General features: G+C 37.4%; 2 protein-coding genes across 2 annotated transcripts; one reads left to right on the top strand and one right to left on the bottom strand.

Annotated features, from left to right (window-relative positions):
* Positions 1-910: 910 nt before the first annotated feature.
* Positions 911-1,864, top strand: LOC140689083 (olfactory receptor 2T11-like). Its single transcript, XM_072949375.1, has one exon. The coding sequence runs from the start codon at positions 911-913 to the stop codon at positions 1,862-1,864; it is 954 nt and encodes a 317-aa protein (XP_072805476.1).
* Positions 1,865-16,026: 14,162 nt separating this feature from the next.
* Positions 16,027-16,978, bottom strand: LOC140689128 (olfactory receptor 2G6-like). Its single transcript, XM_072949384.1, has one exon. The coding sequence runs from the start codon at positions 16,972-16,974 to the stop codon at positions 16,027-16,029; it is 948 nt and encodes a 315-aa protein (XP_072805485.1). The 5' UTR covers positions 16,975-16,978.
* Positions 16,979-18,205: the final 1,227 nt, after the last annotated feature.

Raw genomic sequence — 18,205 nt, 5'->3', positions numbered from 1 at the left:
TTTTTGTACAAATCTTGCCTTATGTACTCTTGCAGCTGATTGTTCCTGAGTTATATCCTAGCCAATTTAATAGGTGAAATGATTTCCTGAACTCCATGAAACACTCTAGAAAATCAGTTGAATTCATGGAGGGAGTCATGGGAAACTCCAGTGTACAGCCAGTAGTTTAGAAGCAGGAATGATGATCTGTACCTGCATCTGGCATCTGAGGTGGGGTCAGTCTTATGGAACTGAACCCCTAACCTATGGGACATTTCCAGAAAGGTAGAGTGAGAACTGAATTAAATTGTAAGACACCAATCTAGTGCCTAGAAGTTGGAGATTACCAAGGTAAGGGGAGAACCCCCACATATTCGGAAGTGTCAGAAATGAAAGTATTGAAAATAGAGAAGACACACAGGAAGCTTTTGTTTTTTTCCTTTACACCTTTCACTTAATAAGTTGTTTATTCTGCTCACCTTTAGCCATCCAAATAATCAATGAATCAATCATCCTTTTCTCCAACCAGTATTTACTTAGCCCTACTATGTGCTGGATGAGATTCTAAAGGCCAAAAATGCAGAACAAACTGGGCAGATCGAGCTGAAACTCTAAGCAAGATACAGCAAACACCAAAATTCTTATGCAATTAGCACAGTTTATGTATTGCAGCATAAACACAATATAAAAAGTGTTGTTCTCCAAAGAGAAAAAAAAGAACAGGTTTATAGTTTATGATTTATGATATGTCTCTTGGTCCATTTGTTTTTGTCTCTAGCATTATGACATTGAAAATTTTATTGGAACCAGTGGCCACTGAGGTGTCATCTCCAATGTGAGTTTCTCCCATACAGAAAGTGTTTTCTCTCTCCTTTTTTCCCCCTGGTATTTGTGGCTTCCTGCTCCTCTGGAGCTGTCATAGGCAACGTCAATGAAGAACAGAACTTCATCCTCTGACTTTACCCTCCTGGGGCTTCTGATAAACCCTAGAACTACAGGGATTGTCTTTGCGGTCATCTTCGCTATTTTTGTGGTGGCTGTAACTGCACATATGGTCATGATATTCTTGATCCAGGTGGACTCCCGCCTCCACACGCCCATGTACTTTCTGCTAAGCCAGCTGTCCATCATGGACACCCTTTTCATTTGTACCACTGTCCCAAAGCTCCTGGTGGACATGGTTTCTAAAGAGAAGACCATTTCCTTTGCAGCCTGTGGCATCCAGATCTTCCTCTACTTGACCATGATTGGCTCAGAGTTCTTCCTGTTGGGCCTCATGGCCTATGACCGCTACGTGGCTGTCTGCAACCCTCTTAGGTACCCAGCCCTGATGAACCTCAAAGTGTGTCTTCTTCTGGCTGCTGGAGCCTGGTTCGGTGGGTCCTTGGATGGCTTTCTGCCCACCCCAATCACCATGAATGTCCCCTACTGCGGCTCCCGCAGTATCGACCATTTCTTCTATGAGATCCCTGCAGTTCTCAGACTGGCCTGTGCTGACACATCCTTGTACGAAACCTTGATGTACATCTGCTGTGTACTCATGCTGCTCATCCCCATCTCGATTATCTCCACCTCATACTCCCTCATCTTGTTGACCGTCCACCGCATGCGCTCGTCTGAGGGCAGGAAGAAGGCCTTTGCCACGTGCTCTTCCCACTTGACTGTAGTCAGCATTTTCTATGGGGCTGCCTTCTACACATATGTGCTGCCCCAGGCATTTCACACCCCTGAGCAGGACAAGGTGGTATCAGCCTTCTATACCATCGTCACGCCCATGCTCAATCCTCTCATCTACAGCGTCAGAAACAAAGATGTCATGGGGGCATTTAAAAAGATACTTGCACAATGCTTATCTGCTCGGAAAGTATCCACAAGTGATGGTTAGAGAGTCAGTACACTGGGAACAGGTTTTCCTAATAACATCCTCTGTGTGCCCTGTTTCACAAGAGACTATGGAGAGTATCTGGTCAGGTGTCAAAGATTGTTTATAGTTGACAATTAAGAGGATTTACCTTGGCTGGTTTCTTCCGCATAGATGAAGGGAACCAAACGTGCTTTCATTAGCTGTGCTAGACTTTTTGGCCAACTATCAAAAGCAATGTATTATTAAGTAAGTAAAAGAATTCCTCTGATCTTAGTTCTTATCTCTTGGAAAAAAAGAGAGAAAAAAACAAAGCAGGTATTAGAGTTTAAGCAACTCTCATAAGGTCCTCTTTACACTCACTTCATGGTCAAACAAAACAAAAAACCGTCCAAAGCTACAAAATTTTGGTGCCCAAAATTCTGCGATTATTTTTGTATGGATAAGAAAAAAAATACCAATTCACAGGTGACTAAGAAGATAAATCACAAATTTAATACTGCCTTTAATTATTGGATTTTCCCCAGTGGATTATAAACTTTATGATCACCTTTATACCATTTGTGTGAAAATACTGGCTTTCAAATACTGGGCCACAACAAATAGTGGATGGTTGAGCTAAACTGAGTGTGAATTTATGAGTGTCTGAGCTTTACACACCTACTCAAAGTGAATAGACTCTAATATTTAACATCGAAAAATTCTATCATGCTTCTTTTCATGTTATTTTAACAGCAGAGTTCTAGAGATGGGGAGAAAACTTACACTGCCCAATGCTGTGATTCAACAACATGACTTGAATGCATTCTTAGTTTTGTTCAGAGATGGGAAGTTCTTGAAGAATTCTCTGTAGAGGTATAACTTGGTAAGTTATGCATTTTTAGAAGGATCTCTATGTCTATGGTTTGGAGACTAGAGCAGGGAGCTAGGCTGGATGCAGGACAACAAATTAGGGGGCTTCAAATGAGAGACAAAGATGGATTGAGCAGGGAAATGACACAGCAGGATTAAGCTTGTGGAGGGAATGGCTGTTAGGAAAGAATACGGAATGAACGATAACTCAATGGTTTGGGCTCAAGTGAAAAGAAAATGGAATTTGTATTTACTGAGATTTGAAAATTTGTAGAGTAGCAGGTTTCAACAGGAGAAATCAAGAATCCAGTTGTTTTTGAGATACTTTTGAAAAGTCTATTAGATATGTGGATCCAATTGGAGTTTGCATTGGAGTTGTGAAATTTGTAGTCTTCAGAATTAAATATATATATATATATATATATATATCTGTATGTATATGTGTGTGTGTGTATATATATATTTAAAGACATGAAATTAGTTGAAATCACTTAGGTAAGAGTAAAAGTTTGATACTGAGACTTAAAACACCTGTGTTCAGTTGGGAAGCAAGTAAAACAAGAGACAGGGATTTAGTGGAATGAAAATGATAAAGATGAAGAAACTATTCAAAGCTGGAAAGTATAATCAACTGCAACAAATGCAGTTTCTTGTTGAATTATAAGAAGTAAAAGTTGACCATTGGATTTGGCAACATTGAGGTCACAGGTGAACTTAATAATATTAACTTCCATGTACCTTTGCTCAGAGAAGATTCAGGGTAAACTGATGAACAAGATGAGCAGAATATAAATACAGTTAGTCTTTTTTAATAGATGACATCAGAAAAATGGAGCAGCAGCTAGAAGGATATGTGTGACCAATGTGTTTTGTTGTTGTTGTGAGGTATTACAGCTACGTTAAGGAAGTAATTCTATACAAAGAGTAAATTGATGATGGATGGAAAATAAAGGAAGCTTCCTCCAGAGGGATAGCCTTTGAGAATGACAGAGAGCATAGAAAGCAATTTAGAATTGGAGAGGTTAATCTTTTGTGTGAGCGTAGACAGTTCATTGACTGTAGCAGGAAGTAAGACATGGCATATGTGATACTAGCAAATTCTCTTCTAATAACTTCTATTTTCTCAGAGTATTTAAAATAAAGAAGAGGTTCTGAGTTTATGTTTGTGTATGGTGTGAGGGAATATTCTAACTTAATTGATTTACATGCAGCTGTCCAATTTTCCCAACACCATTTGCTGAAGAGACTATCTTTACTCCATTGTATATTCTTGCTTCCTTTGTCAAAGATTAATTGACCAAAAGTTTGTGGGTTTACTTCTGGGCTCTCTATTCAGTTCCATTGATCCATATGTCTGTCTTTGTGCCAATACCATGCTGTTTTGATTACTGTAGCTCTGTAGTATAGTCTGAAGTCTGGGAGGGTTATTCCTCCAGCTTTATTTATTTTTTTTCAGTAATGCTTTGGCAATTATGGATCTTTTGTGATTCAATGTAAATAAATTTTAGGATTATTTGTTCCAGTTCTGTGAAAATAATGTCCTGGGTAATTTGATATGGATCACATTAAATCTGTGGATTGCTTTGGGTAGTATGGCCACTTTAACAATATTCAGTCTTCCAATCCAAGAACATGGGGTATCATTCCATTTCTTTAAGTCATCTTTTTAATTTCCTTAGTCAATGTTTTATAGTTGTCTGCATGTAAGTCTTTCACTTCCTTGGTCAGATCTATTCCTAAGTATTTTGGGGTTTTGGGTGCTATTTTAAAAGGGATTGTTTCTTTACTTTCCTTTTCTGATATTTTATTGTTATTGTAAAGAAACACCACTGATTTCTGTATGTTAATCTTGTATCCTGCTACCTTGCCAAATTCTTTTATTACACTAGTAGGTTTTGTGTGGAGCCTTTAGGGTTTTCTACATATAATATCACGTCATCTGCATATAATAACAATTTTACCTCTTCTCTTCCAATCTGGATCATTTTTATTTCTTTTTCTTGTCTGATTGCTATGGGTAGGGCTTCCCATACTATACTGAGTAGAAATGGTGAGAGTGGGCATCCTTGTCTTGTTCCAGGTTTTGGCAGGAAGGATGGCTTAAAGACTTAAACATAAGACAAGACACTATAAAACTCTTTGAAGAAAACATAGGTGAAACATTATCTGACATAAATCTTAGCAATGTTCTTCTAGGGCAATCTACCCAAGCAATAGAAATAAAAGCAAAAATAAACAAATGGGACCCAATTAAACATACAAGCTTTTTCACAGCAAAGGAAAACATAAGCAAAACAGACAACCTCTGAAATGGAAGAAAATATTTGCAAAAGATGAGACAGACAAGGGCTTACTTTCCAGAATATATAAACAGCTCATACAACTTTATAAAAACAACAACAAAAACCCAATCCAAAAATGGGCAGAAGAACCAAACAAGGAATTCTCCATTGAAGACATACAAATGGCCAATAAGCACATGAAAAAATGCTCAATAACACTAATTATCAGAGAAATGCAAATCAAAACTACAGTGAGGTATCACCTCACACCAGTCAGAATGGCCATCATTTAAAAGTCCACAGATGATAAATGCTGGAGAGGCTGTGGAGAAAAGGGAACCCTCCTACATTGCTGGTGGGAATATAGTTTGTTGAAGCCATTACAGAAAACTGGAGAGTCCTCAAAATAGTAAAAATAGACTTACTATTTAATCCAGCAATCCCACTTGTGGGCATATATCCAGTGGGAACCTTAATTCAAAAAGACACCTGCACCCCATGTTCATTGCAGCACTATTTACAGTAGCCAAGACATGGAAACAACCAAAAGGTCCATCAGTAGATGACTGGATTAAGAAGTTGTGGTATATTTAAACAATGGAATACTACTCAGCCATAAAAAGAATAAAATAATGCCATTTGCAGCAACATGGATGGACCTGGACAATGTCATTCTGAGTGAAGTGGGCTGGAAAGAGAAAGAAAAATGCATGATATCACTCATATGTGGAATCTTAAAAAAAAAAAGACAAACAAACTTATTTACAAAACAGAAACAGACTCACAGACATAGAAAATAAACTTATGGTTACCGGGGGGAATGAGGGTAAGAAGGGACAAATCGGGAGTTTGAGATTTGCAGATACTAACTAATATATATATAATAAATAAACAACTAGTTGATACTGTTTAGCACAGGGAAATAGATTCAATATCTTGTAGCATCTTATGGTGAAAAAGAATATGAAAACAAATATATGTATGTTCATGTATGGTTGAAGCATTTTGCTGTGCACCAGAAATTGACACAACATTGTAAACTGGTTATACTTCAATAAATAAGTGTGTGTGTATATATATGTATGGCAAAAAAAAAAAAAAAGAGAAGGATCCTGTTTGTGAAGAACAGGGAGGATTGTGAAAATTTTGAGAACAGGAGAAAGGCATTTTGGAAAGCAGACCAGTAAATGAGCAATTAAGATTGTGGAATGTTCTTAAGACCCACACGTGATATTGATTTATCAAATTAGCATGAGAATGTTTGTCAGATATTCCAATAACTGTACTCCACATGAAGTCTAGCAAATGGTAAGCATGCCATATGTTACCTCCAGTTAATTATGGCAACAACAATGACAAGAATATCAGAAAAAAAAACTGCCATCACTATTTCTACAGACTCAGCATTTCTTACAGAAGTAAAACTTGTACTCAGTTATGTGTTTTCAATGCCTAGATTTTGGAACGTGTATTGGTTATTCATAGTTTGTTTCAGTGAATTGTTCTCTTTGTGCAATTAAAGGCTGTGTCAACCAACCTTCTTACCCTTGCAAGCTTACTGTGTATCACAGTGTGATTTGGGATTATAACAGAGCATCCTGCACCTTCAACATTGTAATTATTTAAATTTAGGATTAATAACCCCCCCAGAGATCCAAGCTTTAACCTGATCTTTGTGTTGGCTTTTTTGATGACAATTTGGATTCTCAGTGTGAAATAGTGTTTCTACCATAAGCACTAAATGTTTTTCAGGACATTTGGTACTGTCTAAAACATTGACACAATTGGGCTACGCCAAAAAGTCTTTTATAGTTGGTCATGTCCAAAATGCCCATTGGGATATTTGGTCCATGAAAAAAAGGCCCTTGAAATCGAGTTCTGTCCAAAACTCCACGGAGACATTTCATCCTTGATTTGCTGAATAATACATTTAAATTCGTTAAAATTGTATTTACATTATTTTTATTGTAATTCATGATAAATTTTGGATTTCACGTTTATTCTTTTTCTTACTCCTCATGAAATCCAACAAGGTTACCCTTAAGTTGATGAGTAATTTCTCTCAAGTATATATCAACCTGATTAATCTGCTTTATATTTGATACCACTGTTAACAGTTCCTGGTCATTCAAGTTTGATTTTGTCATTATTATCATGAAGTCATTTGGTGTATTTGAGTGCACTTACCAAGAACCTAGGTTATAATTTGTTTGTTGCCTTGCTATTGGTCTTTTAACACTTCAATAAATCTCCAAAGTGAAGGATAATGCACTGCCATCAGCTTTCAAAATTTGCTGTGCCAGCCTTCTATTGTGTTTTTCATGCTGCGGCCATTCAGTACTGATGTATCAAAAGTTCAGGTTTCTGGTAGAAATCTTGGTGCTTCTGGTCTTCTTCTGCCTCTGTCATGCCTTCTTGACCACCTCATATTTTTTTTTTACCTATTTACCACTCCAGAATGCATATTTAAGACATCATTCAACATTCTTTACCATTTTTAAATGGATGTACATTATTTCATTGCATGACAAAAATATCTCACTAAGCTGTTACTAAGATTTCTCTCTAATAATATGAACATTTAAAATTACAAAAATAATTTGCCAAGGATTAATATGTTTTACTTAAGCAAAATACTTGACAAGCAAGTATGGCTAACTGCAAGTTGTATGCTCCTAATGTCAGGAAAGGCAGTAGTCTAGGATGGGTACTATGCCCTAGCTGATAACCAGTCTTGGAGAAAAAGATCTACAGAACCAGTTGCCACAATTGGCATCCATCCATTGCAGGGGTGGCAATGGCATAAGAGCGCTGTGAGATACATGTGCAGGGTGCACGGTTCATTTCCTCTAGCATGCACTCAGATGAACAGACAGGTGTACAGAGCGCACACCAAAGCACACCACTTAGAAAGCTAGGTTAAAAATCAGGATTATAATTACTTTTGCTTGATGATTGAATGACACACGAGTAGAGTTTTCGAATGTTGATGATGTTTTCCTTCTTTATTCAAGTGCTGAATTAACGAGTATATATATTTTGTGTTATTTTATGTGCATAACCAATGTGTTTTGGAATTCTTACTATGTATTTTATGTTTTAGTTAAAATTTTATAAAACAGGAAGAAGTATTTATATGAATGTATGTTTGATAGCTTAGTGAACTGTCCTACCTAAATGAAGAGTGCAAGACTGTACGTGTGTATGTGTGTATCATGGAAAATCAGTAAATGTCAGGCGGGGCTTCTTTGGAGTGTTGGCCTGATGGTGGGAGTTCACACGGCTGTCTTTGATTCGGAAGAGAAAACTTGCTCTAAAAATGTTAGGGGAAAAAAAAGAAGGAATAAAATACTTTTTTTGTTTTTAATTTTTCTTCTTTTTTTTAGTGGTGGTATGTGGATTGAATCCAGGACCTCAGACATGCTAAGCATGTGCTCTACCATCGAGCTATACCCACCTTCCAGGAATCAAATATTTATATGAAGTATTATCTCGACCACATCAGAAAAAGCAAGAGCTAGGAAGAGACCATATGAGTCTAAGTCCTCTGGGAAGTCACAGAAATCTAAGAGAAGGCACTCACTCTTAAAAACAGTGGGGAACCAGTGATTTTAAGCCATCTTTCCCAAATATCACAAGTTAGTGTGACATCTGTGTTCTAACATGAATAGAAAAAGATTCTTGAATCCTGGGAGGCACTTTCTAATAGTCAGTCTGTAGGTAATGGGCATTTTTAGGATTTTAAAAAAGCATTCAGAAAGTTTATGTATTAGTTACATTAGTGTATTAGTCAGGGTTCTCCAGAGAAACAGCCAATAGGGGACTAGATAGATATATATATCGACATATTGACACAGTACAATAGATGTAGGTATTATGCACATATAGACAGAGATTTTCTATATCAAGAGATATTTATATACACAGATAGACATTCTCTTTATCCATTTGTCCAGGGAGAGGGAAAGAGAGTAAGAAATTGGCTCACATGACAATGGAGGTTGAAAATCCCATAATCTCTCATCTGGAAAGTAAAGATCTAAGAAAGCTGGTGGTAAAAACCCAAGTCCAAGGGTAGGTGAACACCAATGTCCTGGATCCAATAGTCAGGCAGAGAGTGAATTCTTTGTTCCACAATCCTTCAGTTCTACTCAGGTCCTGAATAGATTGGATGGATCCCACCCTCATTAGGGGAGGTAATATGATTTTCTCATCCACCAGTTCAAATGCCAGTCTCATTTGGCAACACCCAAACTCAGAAATAATGTTTAATATGGACATCCCATGGCTCAGTCAAGTTGACAAAAAACGTTAGCCATCACAGCTGATTTTTATGTTTGCATTAATATCACATAGAACTTTGTTCGTAAGCCATGAGGTTTACAGAAAATTCTAAAGCAGAGTGTTTACCCATGAAAGTCCACTGTAACCTCAGTTCTGTGCCCCTAATATTTTTATTCCTGCAGTTATAAATATATGTAAAAGAAACACATTTCAATACACTTAACCTCAATCAGATATCCAAACTGTAATGATACACTTAGGAAATGACTTGATTTAAGAGTCCATATACACTGAGCTTACAAACGTGTACAAATACCTCAAAAGACAAAAAAGCAAGAATCATGATCTTAGAGGGTAAAAGTGTAAATGATAACTTCAGGTGTCTTCTTTTACTGAAAAGCATGAATTAAATTTACAATTAAAAATTATGTACAGAAGGTGCATAATTGAATATAATATAATTAATTGTAATGAAAGACTTTCTATATATTCTACAAAAATTTTTGTACAATTTTATTAAATATCAGTCTCTGTACTAGGGGCTAGAATATGGTATAGTGGAAGGAAAAAAAAAAGCCTTTCCTTCACATGGCTTATAACGTAGGATCATTACACATTAACAATCTTTTTTTTCCCTTAAGAAGAAAAATTAATACAGGGAAATGGTTATAAAGATGTTGATGTATTGAAAGAATAAGCCAAGGAAACAAATATAATCACAGAATTTTCTCCCCTTGGTCTCCTTTTGGTAGTTCCTTCTGGGAGAAATTAATATGAAACAAATTGATAATGGATTCAGAGTAATGACAGTTGACCCTTGAATAATACTGGTTTGAACTGCATGTGTCCACTTATACATGAGTTGTTCTGTTTTGTTTTTTCCATAGTAAATACTACAATACTCCAGTATTTGCTGTTGTTGAATCCAAGGATGCAGAACCATGGCTACAGAAGGCTGATTGTAAAATATATTTGGAATTTTGACTGCATAGAGGATCAGAGCCCCTAGTTCCTGCACTGTTTGTGGGGCAACTGTAGTTCACTGACTCCTAGTCAGTTTGGAGCTGAGAGTCCACAGACAAATAACTGGCACAAGTTTGACTACAAATGATCAGGATTTGGGTTCCTTCCACTCTCCCGAGCTCTACACACACACATACTTCTCCCATCATCTCAAAAAGATTATAGCTCCATTAATTTTGTTAAAATAACATTCAATTTTTATATTATTAAGATGGAATAAATATTGATGTTAAAGTCATTGGTGGCACTGTGGTTACCTTTCCTTTAAGATGCTATTTTATTGCTTTTGAAAGAAAAAAAAAATCTGGTCTGAAACTAGAATTAATTAGGTCTCAGACTTGTTTGTTTGCTTGATCTGCTTTTCTGCCGTACGTACAAGTTTTCCCCTGATAAATATTTTCTTGTTATCATGAGTACTTCAAACTTCTCTCAGTTGCTGCTTCCTAGACCACCCTTCCTGTAGCCTCTATGCTCCGGCTCCCCTCCCAGACTGCCTGCCTGAGGGTTACCTTCACAGAGATCCTCCTGGGAGGATCCTTCACCATTAACCCTCTTCCCTGGATCCCTTGATGTCTATACTATAAGCCTCCCTACTTTTTTTATTTACTCTTTCATTTTAGTGGAACATATCCTTCAGTAGATTCCCAAACAAGGTACATAGGAGAAAATTTTGTTGAGAACTTGCATGTCTGAAAATGGCATTATTTTACCTCCCCACTTAGAAGTTTGGCTAAGTGTAGTCTTCTAGGCTGAAAATCATATTCCCTCGTGATTATAAGGGTATCCCTCCCTCCTTTGTCTTTTAACATTGAGTATTACTACTAAAAATTCCAATGCTATCTCAATTGTAAGTATTTTGTGTATAATTGTAAGTATTTTGTGTATAATCCATATCTGGGCTATTGTGAATAATTAATAAACATGGAGTACATATCTCTTCTCCTGTTTTTATTTTCTTTGAATATACACCCCAGAGTGGAACTGATGGATCATATGGCATTATCTTATCAATTTTTTGAGGAACCTCCAGACTGTTTTCCAGAGACTAGACCAATTTAAATTCCCACCAACCGTGCACAAGTGTTCCCAGATTGCTACATCTTTGCCAACACTCCTCTTTTCTTGTCTTCTTGATGACAGCCACTCTGATGGGTGTGAGGTGATAGCTTATTTGCATTTCCATTATAATTAGTGATGTTGAGGATCTGATCATGTACCTGGGGCCATTTGTATGTATTCCTTGAAAAAATGTCTATTTAGTTTTTCTGCCCATTTTTTATTGGATTGTTTGTCTCACCTAGTTATTTTTATGTGTGTGGTGAGAGTACCTGACATCTAGTCTGGTAGCAAATAGCCAGTATTCAATAGAGAATTATTACCTATAGTGATCTTTCTGTACATTGGGTATCTAGTCTTATTTATCTTACATAACTAAAACTTTGTACATTTTGACCAGCACTTTTCCAGTTTTTCCACTTCTGTGCCCCTGGTAACCACTGTTACACCCTCTACTTTCATGTACTAGACATTTTTAGACTCCACGTATTTGTGAAATCATGTAGATACTTTCTTCTGTGTCTGGCTTATTTTACCGAGCGTAATGTACTTCAAGGTTTACCATGTTGTTGCAAATGACATGTTCTCTTTCTTTTTTAGGCTAAATGAGGTGTATCATATGTAAATACGTATATATACAGTCACAATTTTTTTTATTAATCCATCTGTCTCTCTGGACACCTAAGTTGTTTCCTTTCCATATCTTTGAGAGACTAAGTACATTTATTTTGCTGGATAACATGATGGTAAAATTTTGGGGTTTTTTAAGGAAACTTCATACTGTCTTCCTTAATGGCTGTACCAAGTTACATTTCTACCTACAATGTGCAAGTGTCCCTTTTACTTCACATCTTTGCCACCAATTGTTATCTCTCTCTTTTTTTTTTAACAGCCATCCTAACAAGTGTGAGGTGATCTCTCATTGTGGTTTTAATTTGCATTTCCCTGTTGATTAGTGATATTGAACTGCTAGGCAGTTAGACAGAAATAAGCATCAAGCAAAGGGGAGAGGAAGGGGGAAGGAGCAACCCAGAAAATAACAGTACACCTGCATTCAGGATAAGGTGCTCAGTTTGAGTCCCTTCCTGTAAGTTTCTCTGTGTGCATGTGCAAGAGAGATGGGCGTGCCTGAGCACCAGGAACGTGAGCTGTCAATCAGCCTGAACACAAGGAACATGAGCTGTCAATCAGTCAACCTGAGCACTCAAAGACTGTGAGCTGTCAATCAATCAGTCACAAAAATGCCCCCTAAGCCAGGCTGTAAGATGGGAGAAACAAAAGAGCAGCATCCTTTTCCCCCTCTTGGGTTGGCCCACCTCCAATTCTTAAGGGTGTACTATATTTTGCTATCTTTTTACTTTACTAATGAAATCTTCTGTTTATAGTACACTTTCTGTCTTTCATTAAAAATTCTTTTTTTTTCAGGTGACTAAGAATCAAGGTAACTTTTATTCCCCTCTTCCCATGAGAATTTCTCTAGTGTCATGACACAGATATGTGCCCTCCCCCAGGCCAGTGGAGCGCCAGCCCCTGGGGCCAGCTTCTGCAGCTGGAGTGAGGATACAGGGCACGATAAGTGGGCAGCAGCTGGGCTGGGCAGGGACCAGGTGCAGACCGTGGCACACGTGGCTGCTCCAAGTGGCGCCAGACAGCCCAGCAGACAACCAAGCCAGGACCCTGGACAGGAGAATGGAGGCCACAATGCCGCCTCCCCTGCACCCAGCTAAGTGCACGGGTCTGCCCATGTGGCACACTTGTCTGCCTCGCCAGAGGGTCTGCAGTATGCCAGGAGAGTGAGCTAGCTCCAGCCCGCCAGCCCTGCCTGCCTCCAAGTGGCGCTAAGCAAGGTTGTGCCAAAGCAGCAATAAGTCATCACTTCTGTAAGCATGCTAGACGACTTGCCTTCATTGTGCACTCTCCATAACCATGCTCTTTCTCCTGCATCCCATGAATTCTTCATCATCTAACTTATCCAACTCTATGCAGTTTCCATTATTTCTCAACTCATCATGCTACATCTGTTCAATCTACTCTATGATTCCTAGTTTATTACATCTAACTCTGTTTTATTTATTTATTACTTAATTTTTAAAATCTTATTTATTTTTATTATATAAATTGCTTTTATTTATTTTTATTTATTATAATTTTATTTTTAATTATTATATGGTTCGCTTTTTCTGATCACTTGTTATAATCATTAAATTTATTTTTAAAGACACATTTGTCTTTGTTTATTCTATTCATATTTTTATATTTTATTATCATCTGTCTTCTTCTAGTTTCCTTGCAATTATTCTCTTGTTTCTTAAAATTATTCCTCTGCCACTTTTTAAATGCCAAAACTATCAATGAAGATTCGCTATGGAACTTTTCAAATATGTTTGGGTCCTCTATCTAAGACAACACTTCAAGAAACAACACTCTCCCTGGCCGTGCCCAATCTCAAGGCTATGTGCGTCTTATAAACTCGTGTCTGTTTTTTTACTGGGAATACTGGCTTCTGCTTTCTGACCTCTAATTTGGGTTCTCTAGAAAAACACCCTCCTTCAACCTCTAACTCTTTTTCTTCCCACTGGCCACCACAAGGTCCTAAGGCTCTGAAAACAAAGGGGTGCCTCCCTCTTGGTCTCTTATTAACCTTCTCATCAAACTGGGAAACATTCAATATTAAGTTAATACCTGGTGTTAAGGTTAGCTTAACTTTGTTAATCTGATTAATATAGGCATGTCTTTAGAGTCATCAATATTAAGTATAATACTTTCACTGTACCCAGGTTTAATTAAAGTCAAATAAGATCTTGTTATATCTGTTGCATATTTGTCAAAAAATAATCATTTGGTGTGACAAAATTCTTATAAGTAAATTAAACACCAATAAGATAAGAACTTTTGGGTAGACTCTTCAGAATTACCTATTGTTTAGAAATATCTACTTAAACATGATCTTTCCAAATATTTGGTAACTTAAATTTTAGAATTATGTTAAATTGAGTTAAATGATGGGATTTCATGAAATAACCAGGTTATTCCCAAATAAAGTAAGATATTAAAACATTACTTACTAAACATTTGCTTTCCTTTACAGAAAAGCTAAAGGCATTTGGGTATTTAGCTGTGTTTTGTTTTTGTGCTTGTGTTTTAACTGTGATATCTTGTGTCTTAGAGGCCTTATTTAATTAAATTGATTTACAGTCTGACATACATGTGTTCTTTCCTGTGTTGTATTTTTTGGGGCATACAGAAATGATATTTTTATAAAGGTGAGGTTCCCTGTAGAACTTCTCTCTTTGGATGTTATAAATGAAAGTGTGCATTCCTGAACGTGTTCAAATAGCTTCCCCACTCTTCCTTCCATTACTGAGTAGGGGACCCACATAAGAAAAATCTGGAAGACAAATTCAACCAGGATTTTATGCCTCTTCTTTCTGTTAAATAAATACTCATCACTTTATTTGTTATGAAGATGTTTAATAGGTGTAAATTGGACCGATGCTTTTGGAGCAGCACCCCTGATTCATTCAGAAAATTCTTCTGATGCTTTTTATCCTTAAATGTGCAGCCATTTCGCCTTCAATCTAGTCTTTGGCAGTAGAGACAGGTCCACACTTTAACATTTATACACTGACAGCAACATTCTGTTATAAACTGTATTTACATGAGCTTCAGTTTTCTGTTATCTTAAGTCTAAGTCACGTATGAATTTTACTTTTTCTTTTCATGTTCTTTTTTCCCTTGTGGGTATTATAATGAAAGATGAAAATAAAATTAAGATTGTAGATTAAATCCATATTTTTTCACTTCCACAATTTTCTCTTAAAATACTTGAGACTGACAAATTGATGGATTTCACTCTCTTTGGGAGAGAGAGCCAGAGAGACAGAGACAAAGAGAATGACATACTCTCTCTCTCACTTTTACTCAACTTCTAACCCCTTTAAACAAAAGAGGAATGAATCGAATTATATGTGGATTAATCTGTTTAATAAAATTTTGCACCTTTGGTTACTTTAATAAAATAATGAAGCAAACATTTGCATCACAATTCTATTTTATATTTCTGGTTTCCTAACATAAATGAGTCAATATAGCAAGGCTAGTTTCTTCTCTGGTTTAAGCTGATATTGTGGAAAAGTGGTAATATATTTTTTCTAAATATAGATATTTATATGTGTGTATATATGTGTGTGTGTATATATATGTATGCGTGTGTGTGTGTGTGTATATATATATATATACACATATATATAATGGTGTGAAATGTATAAATAAAATAGGGTATGTTTTATGTTCTCAACATTTATTATGAAACAGTTTTACCCAGAAGGTGAGATGAATCATGTTTCATGTTTCAAGAAACCTGGAGAGTACAGGTAACATTTTATTTGAGATTTTAGGGCGAAGTCGAGGTTTACCAGATAGACCAGTATTCCAGGGTGAAATAATTAGTGCATGAAAGTTGATGGCACGGTCGAGGAGGACCAAAGAGTTTACTGTAGACGGAGCATAGAATCTTGGACTCCATGAGAACGATGTTTGGAAAGAATGAAACTTATTGTGGCTTGAGTGTGTCAGCCTCTTGTAGAGTTCTCCATCTTTTACGACTGCTTATGGCGTTGAACAGGAAAACAGTACTCAGAACAAGTCATCCACAAGCTAAAAACAACAGGCTAAATTTATACTTACAGCTCATGCCCTTTCTGAACCCAAAGCATTTCCCATTACTAGTGTCCCCACAGCGCCTTTCACATCTTTGTTTCTCAGAGTGTAGATAATGGGGTTTAAGAGTGGTGTGACTATGGTGTAGGAAAGAGAGACAAACTTCCCCCGGATTTTGGAGCTACTTTTCGCTGGCTGAAGGTACATGAAAATGATGGTCCCATAGAAAATGATGACCACAGCCAGGTGGGAGGAGCAAGTCCCAAAGGCCTTCCGGCGCCCCGCTGCTGATTTTATTCTCAACACAGTTTGCGTGATACAGCCGTAGGAGGCTAAGATGAGTGACACAGGGACAATTAAAAAGATTACACTGGCCACAAAGAGTTCTACCTCATTGAATGTGGTGTCCACACAGGCCAGTCTGATGAGCACTGGAACCTCGCAAAAAATGTGGTCCAGTTTGCGATGACCACAGAGGGGCAGCTGCAGAGTCAGGGAGCACTGAATCAGGGAGGTGATGAGGCCACCGAGCCATGCTGTGCTGGCCAGGGACGAACAGAGCTGAGGATGCATAATGGTTGTGTAGCGCAGAGGCCGGCAGACGGCAGCATAGCGATCATAAGCCATGACCGCCAAGAGAACACACTCGGAGGAGCCCAACCCCATGGCCACATAGAGCTGGGCCACGCATGCGCCATAGCTCATGTTCTTGTCCTTCCTACTCATGGTAACCAGCAACTGCGGGGCAACACTTGTGGTAAAGCAGATGTCTACACAAGAGAGGTTGCAGAGGAAAAAGTACATGGGAGTGTGGAGTTTGGGGTCCAGGCAAGACGCCAAAATGATGGCGGTGTTCCCCAGAAGGCTCAGGATGTAGACAAACAAAATGATAACAAAAAGGATTCTCTCTAGCTGGGGCTGGTCAGAAAATCCCAGGAGAAGCAATCCCTTTTCAGAACTGTTGCTGCTTTCCTCCATTATCCTGCAGACTTCAATTTAGAACAGAATTTATATTCTGGAGGCAGAAATTGATGAGGTGAACATTGGTAAACTGTAATGGCTTCAGATATGATTTTCTTTCATTTATAACATTCAGCCAGGCTGTAAAATATGATAGCACTTTCCTCACTGTATATCCTTTGACAGAAAATGGTACTCCCTTTGTTTCCTTGAAGCATATTTCATTTTTTTTCTAATGGAAGAAACTCTAATGCAAACACCATCACGATGCCCTCTTTTTCCCACTCATAATCTAACATCCGCTCTTCAATCTTCCTCTAGAAGAGATAGCTCAATAAATTAGTGATGTTCATCTGTGAGACTGTATACTCTATCAATTTTGGTTGGGTCTTCCTAGAAGAATCTGCTATTGTGCATTTTTAAATTAGACAACAGCAGACAGATATGAGGGAGACACTAGGAAAAATTAACACAGATGTTGCAAAGAACGTAAGTTAGATGTAGGTAGTGGTAGTATATCCCAGGCATCATGAGGAGTTTGAAGTGATGTGACGAGTGATGGAGAAAGGAGCTCTTGAAGACATAGTCTTGAGGAGAGAGGACAGAGAGGAGATGAGAATCAGATTAGCATCAACCAGATGCCCACTCATGGGTTTGGACAGTGACAGTAGAGTTTGGGCTGCTGACATTTTTAATGAAATACCCAGACAGCAATCTCACACGCACACACATCATTCCATGGTTCCTCCTTCACTTCCCATCTTCTTCTCTTCACGTATCTCCTTTCCACTTACTTTTAACATTCCTCAATTACTGTAAATTTAACTTACAAGTGTTTAGAGATGAGTCAGAGAACTAGTTTACCTTAGCTCTCTCCTTGGTAGGTACTTCCACCTGAAGCAAAAGCTTTATATATTTTCCTTTTCAAGTCCAAATGTTGCAAAATAATTTTGAAATTTTTGAAAGCTTTATATATTTTCCTTTTCAAGTCCAAATGTTGTGAATTAATTTCAAATTAAATTTTGAAATTAATGCTGCTTATAGTCACCAAATTATGTACTATTTTGTTTGAAAATGTACTTGGAACACATTATATTTTAGTATATAATCTTTGAAAAATAAAAATATATAAATTTAAAAGATAACATTTATTTGAAATATCTTCATTCAAGTATGATCACTGTTAACTGCTTTTTATACTCACCTTAGTGATACTAAAAAACCTACTTTCATACCCACGCTCCTCGCT

The sequence above is a fragment of the Vicugna pacos genome, chromosome 25 (assembly GCF_048564905.1).
Source record: "Vicugna pacos chromosome 25, VicPac4, whole genome shotgun sequence".
In the NCBI taxonomy this organism is placed as follows: Eukaryota; Metazoa; Chordata; class Mammalia; order Artiodactyla; family Camelidae; genus Vicugna; species Vicugna pacos.
This window is presented reverse-complemented; position numbering and strand designations above follow the sequence as displayed.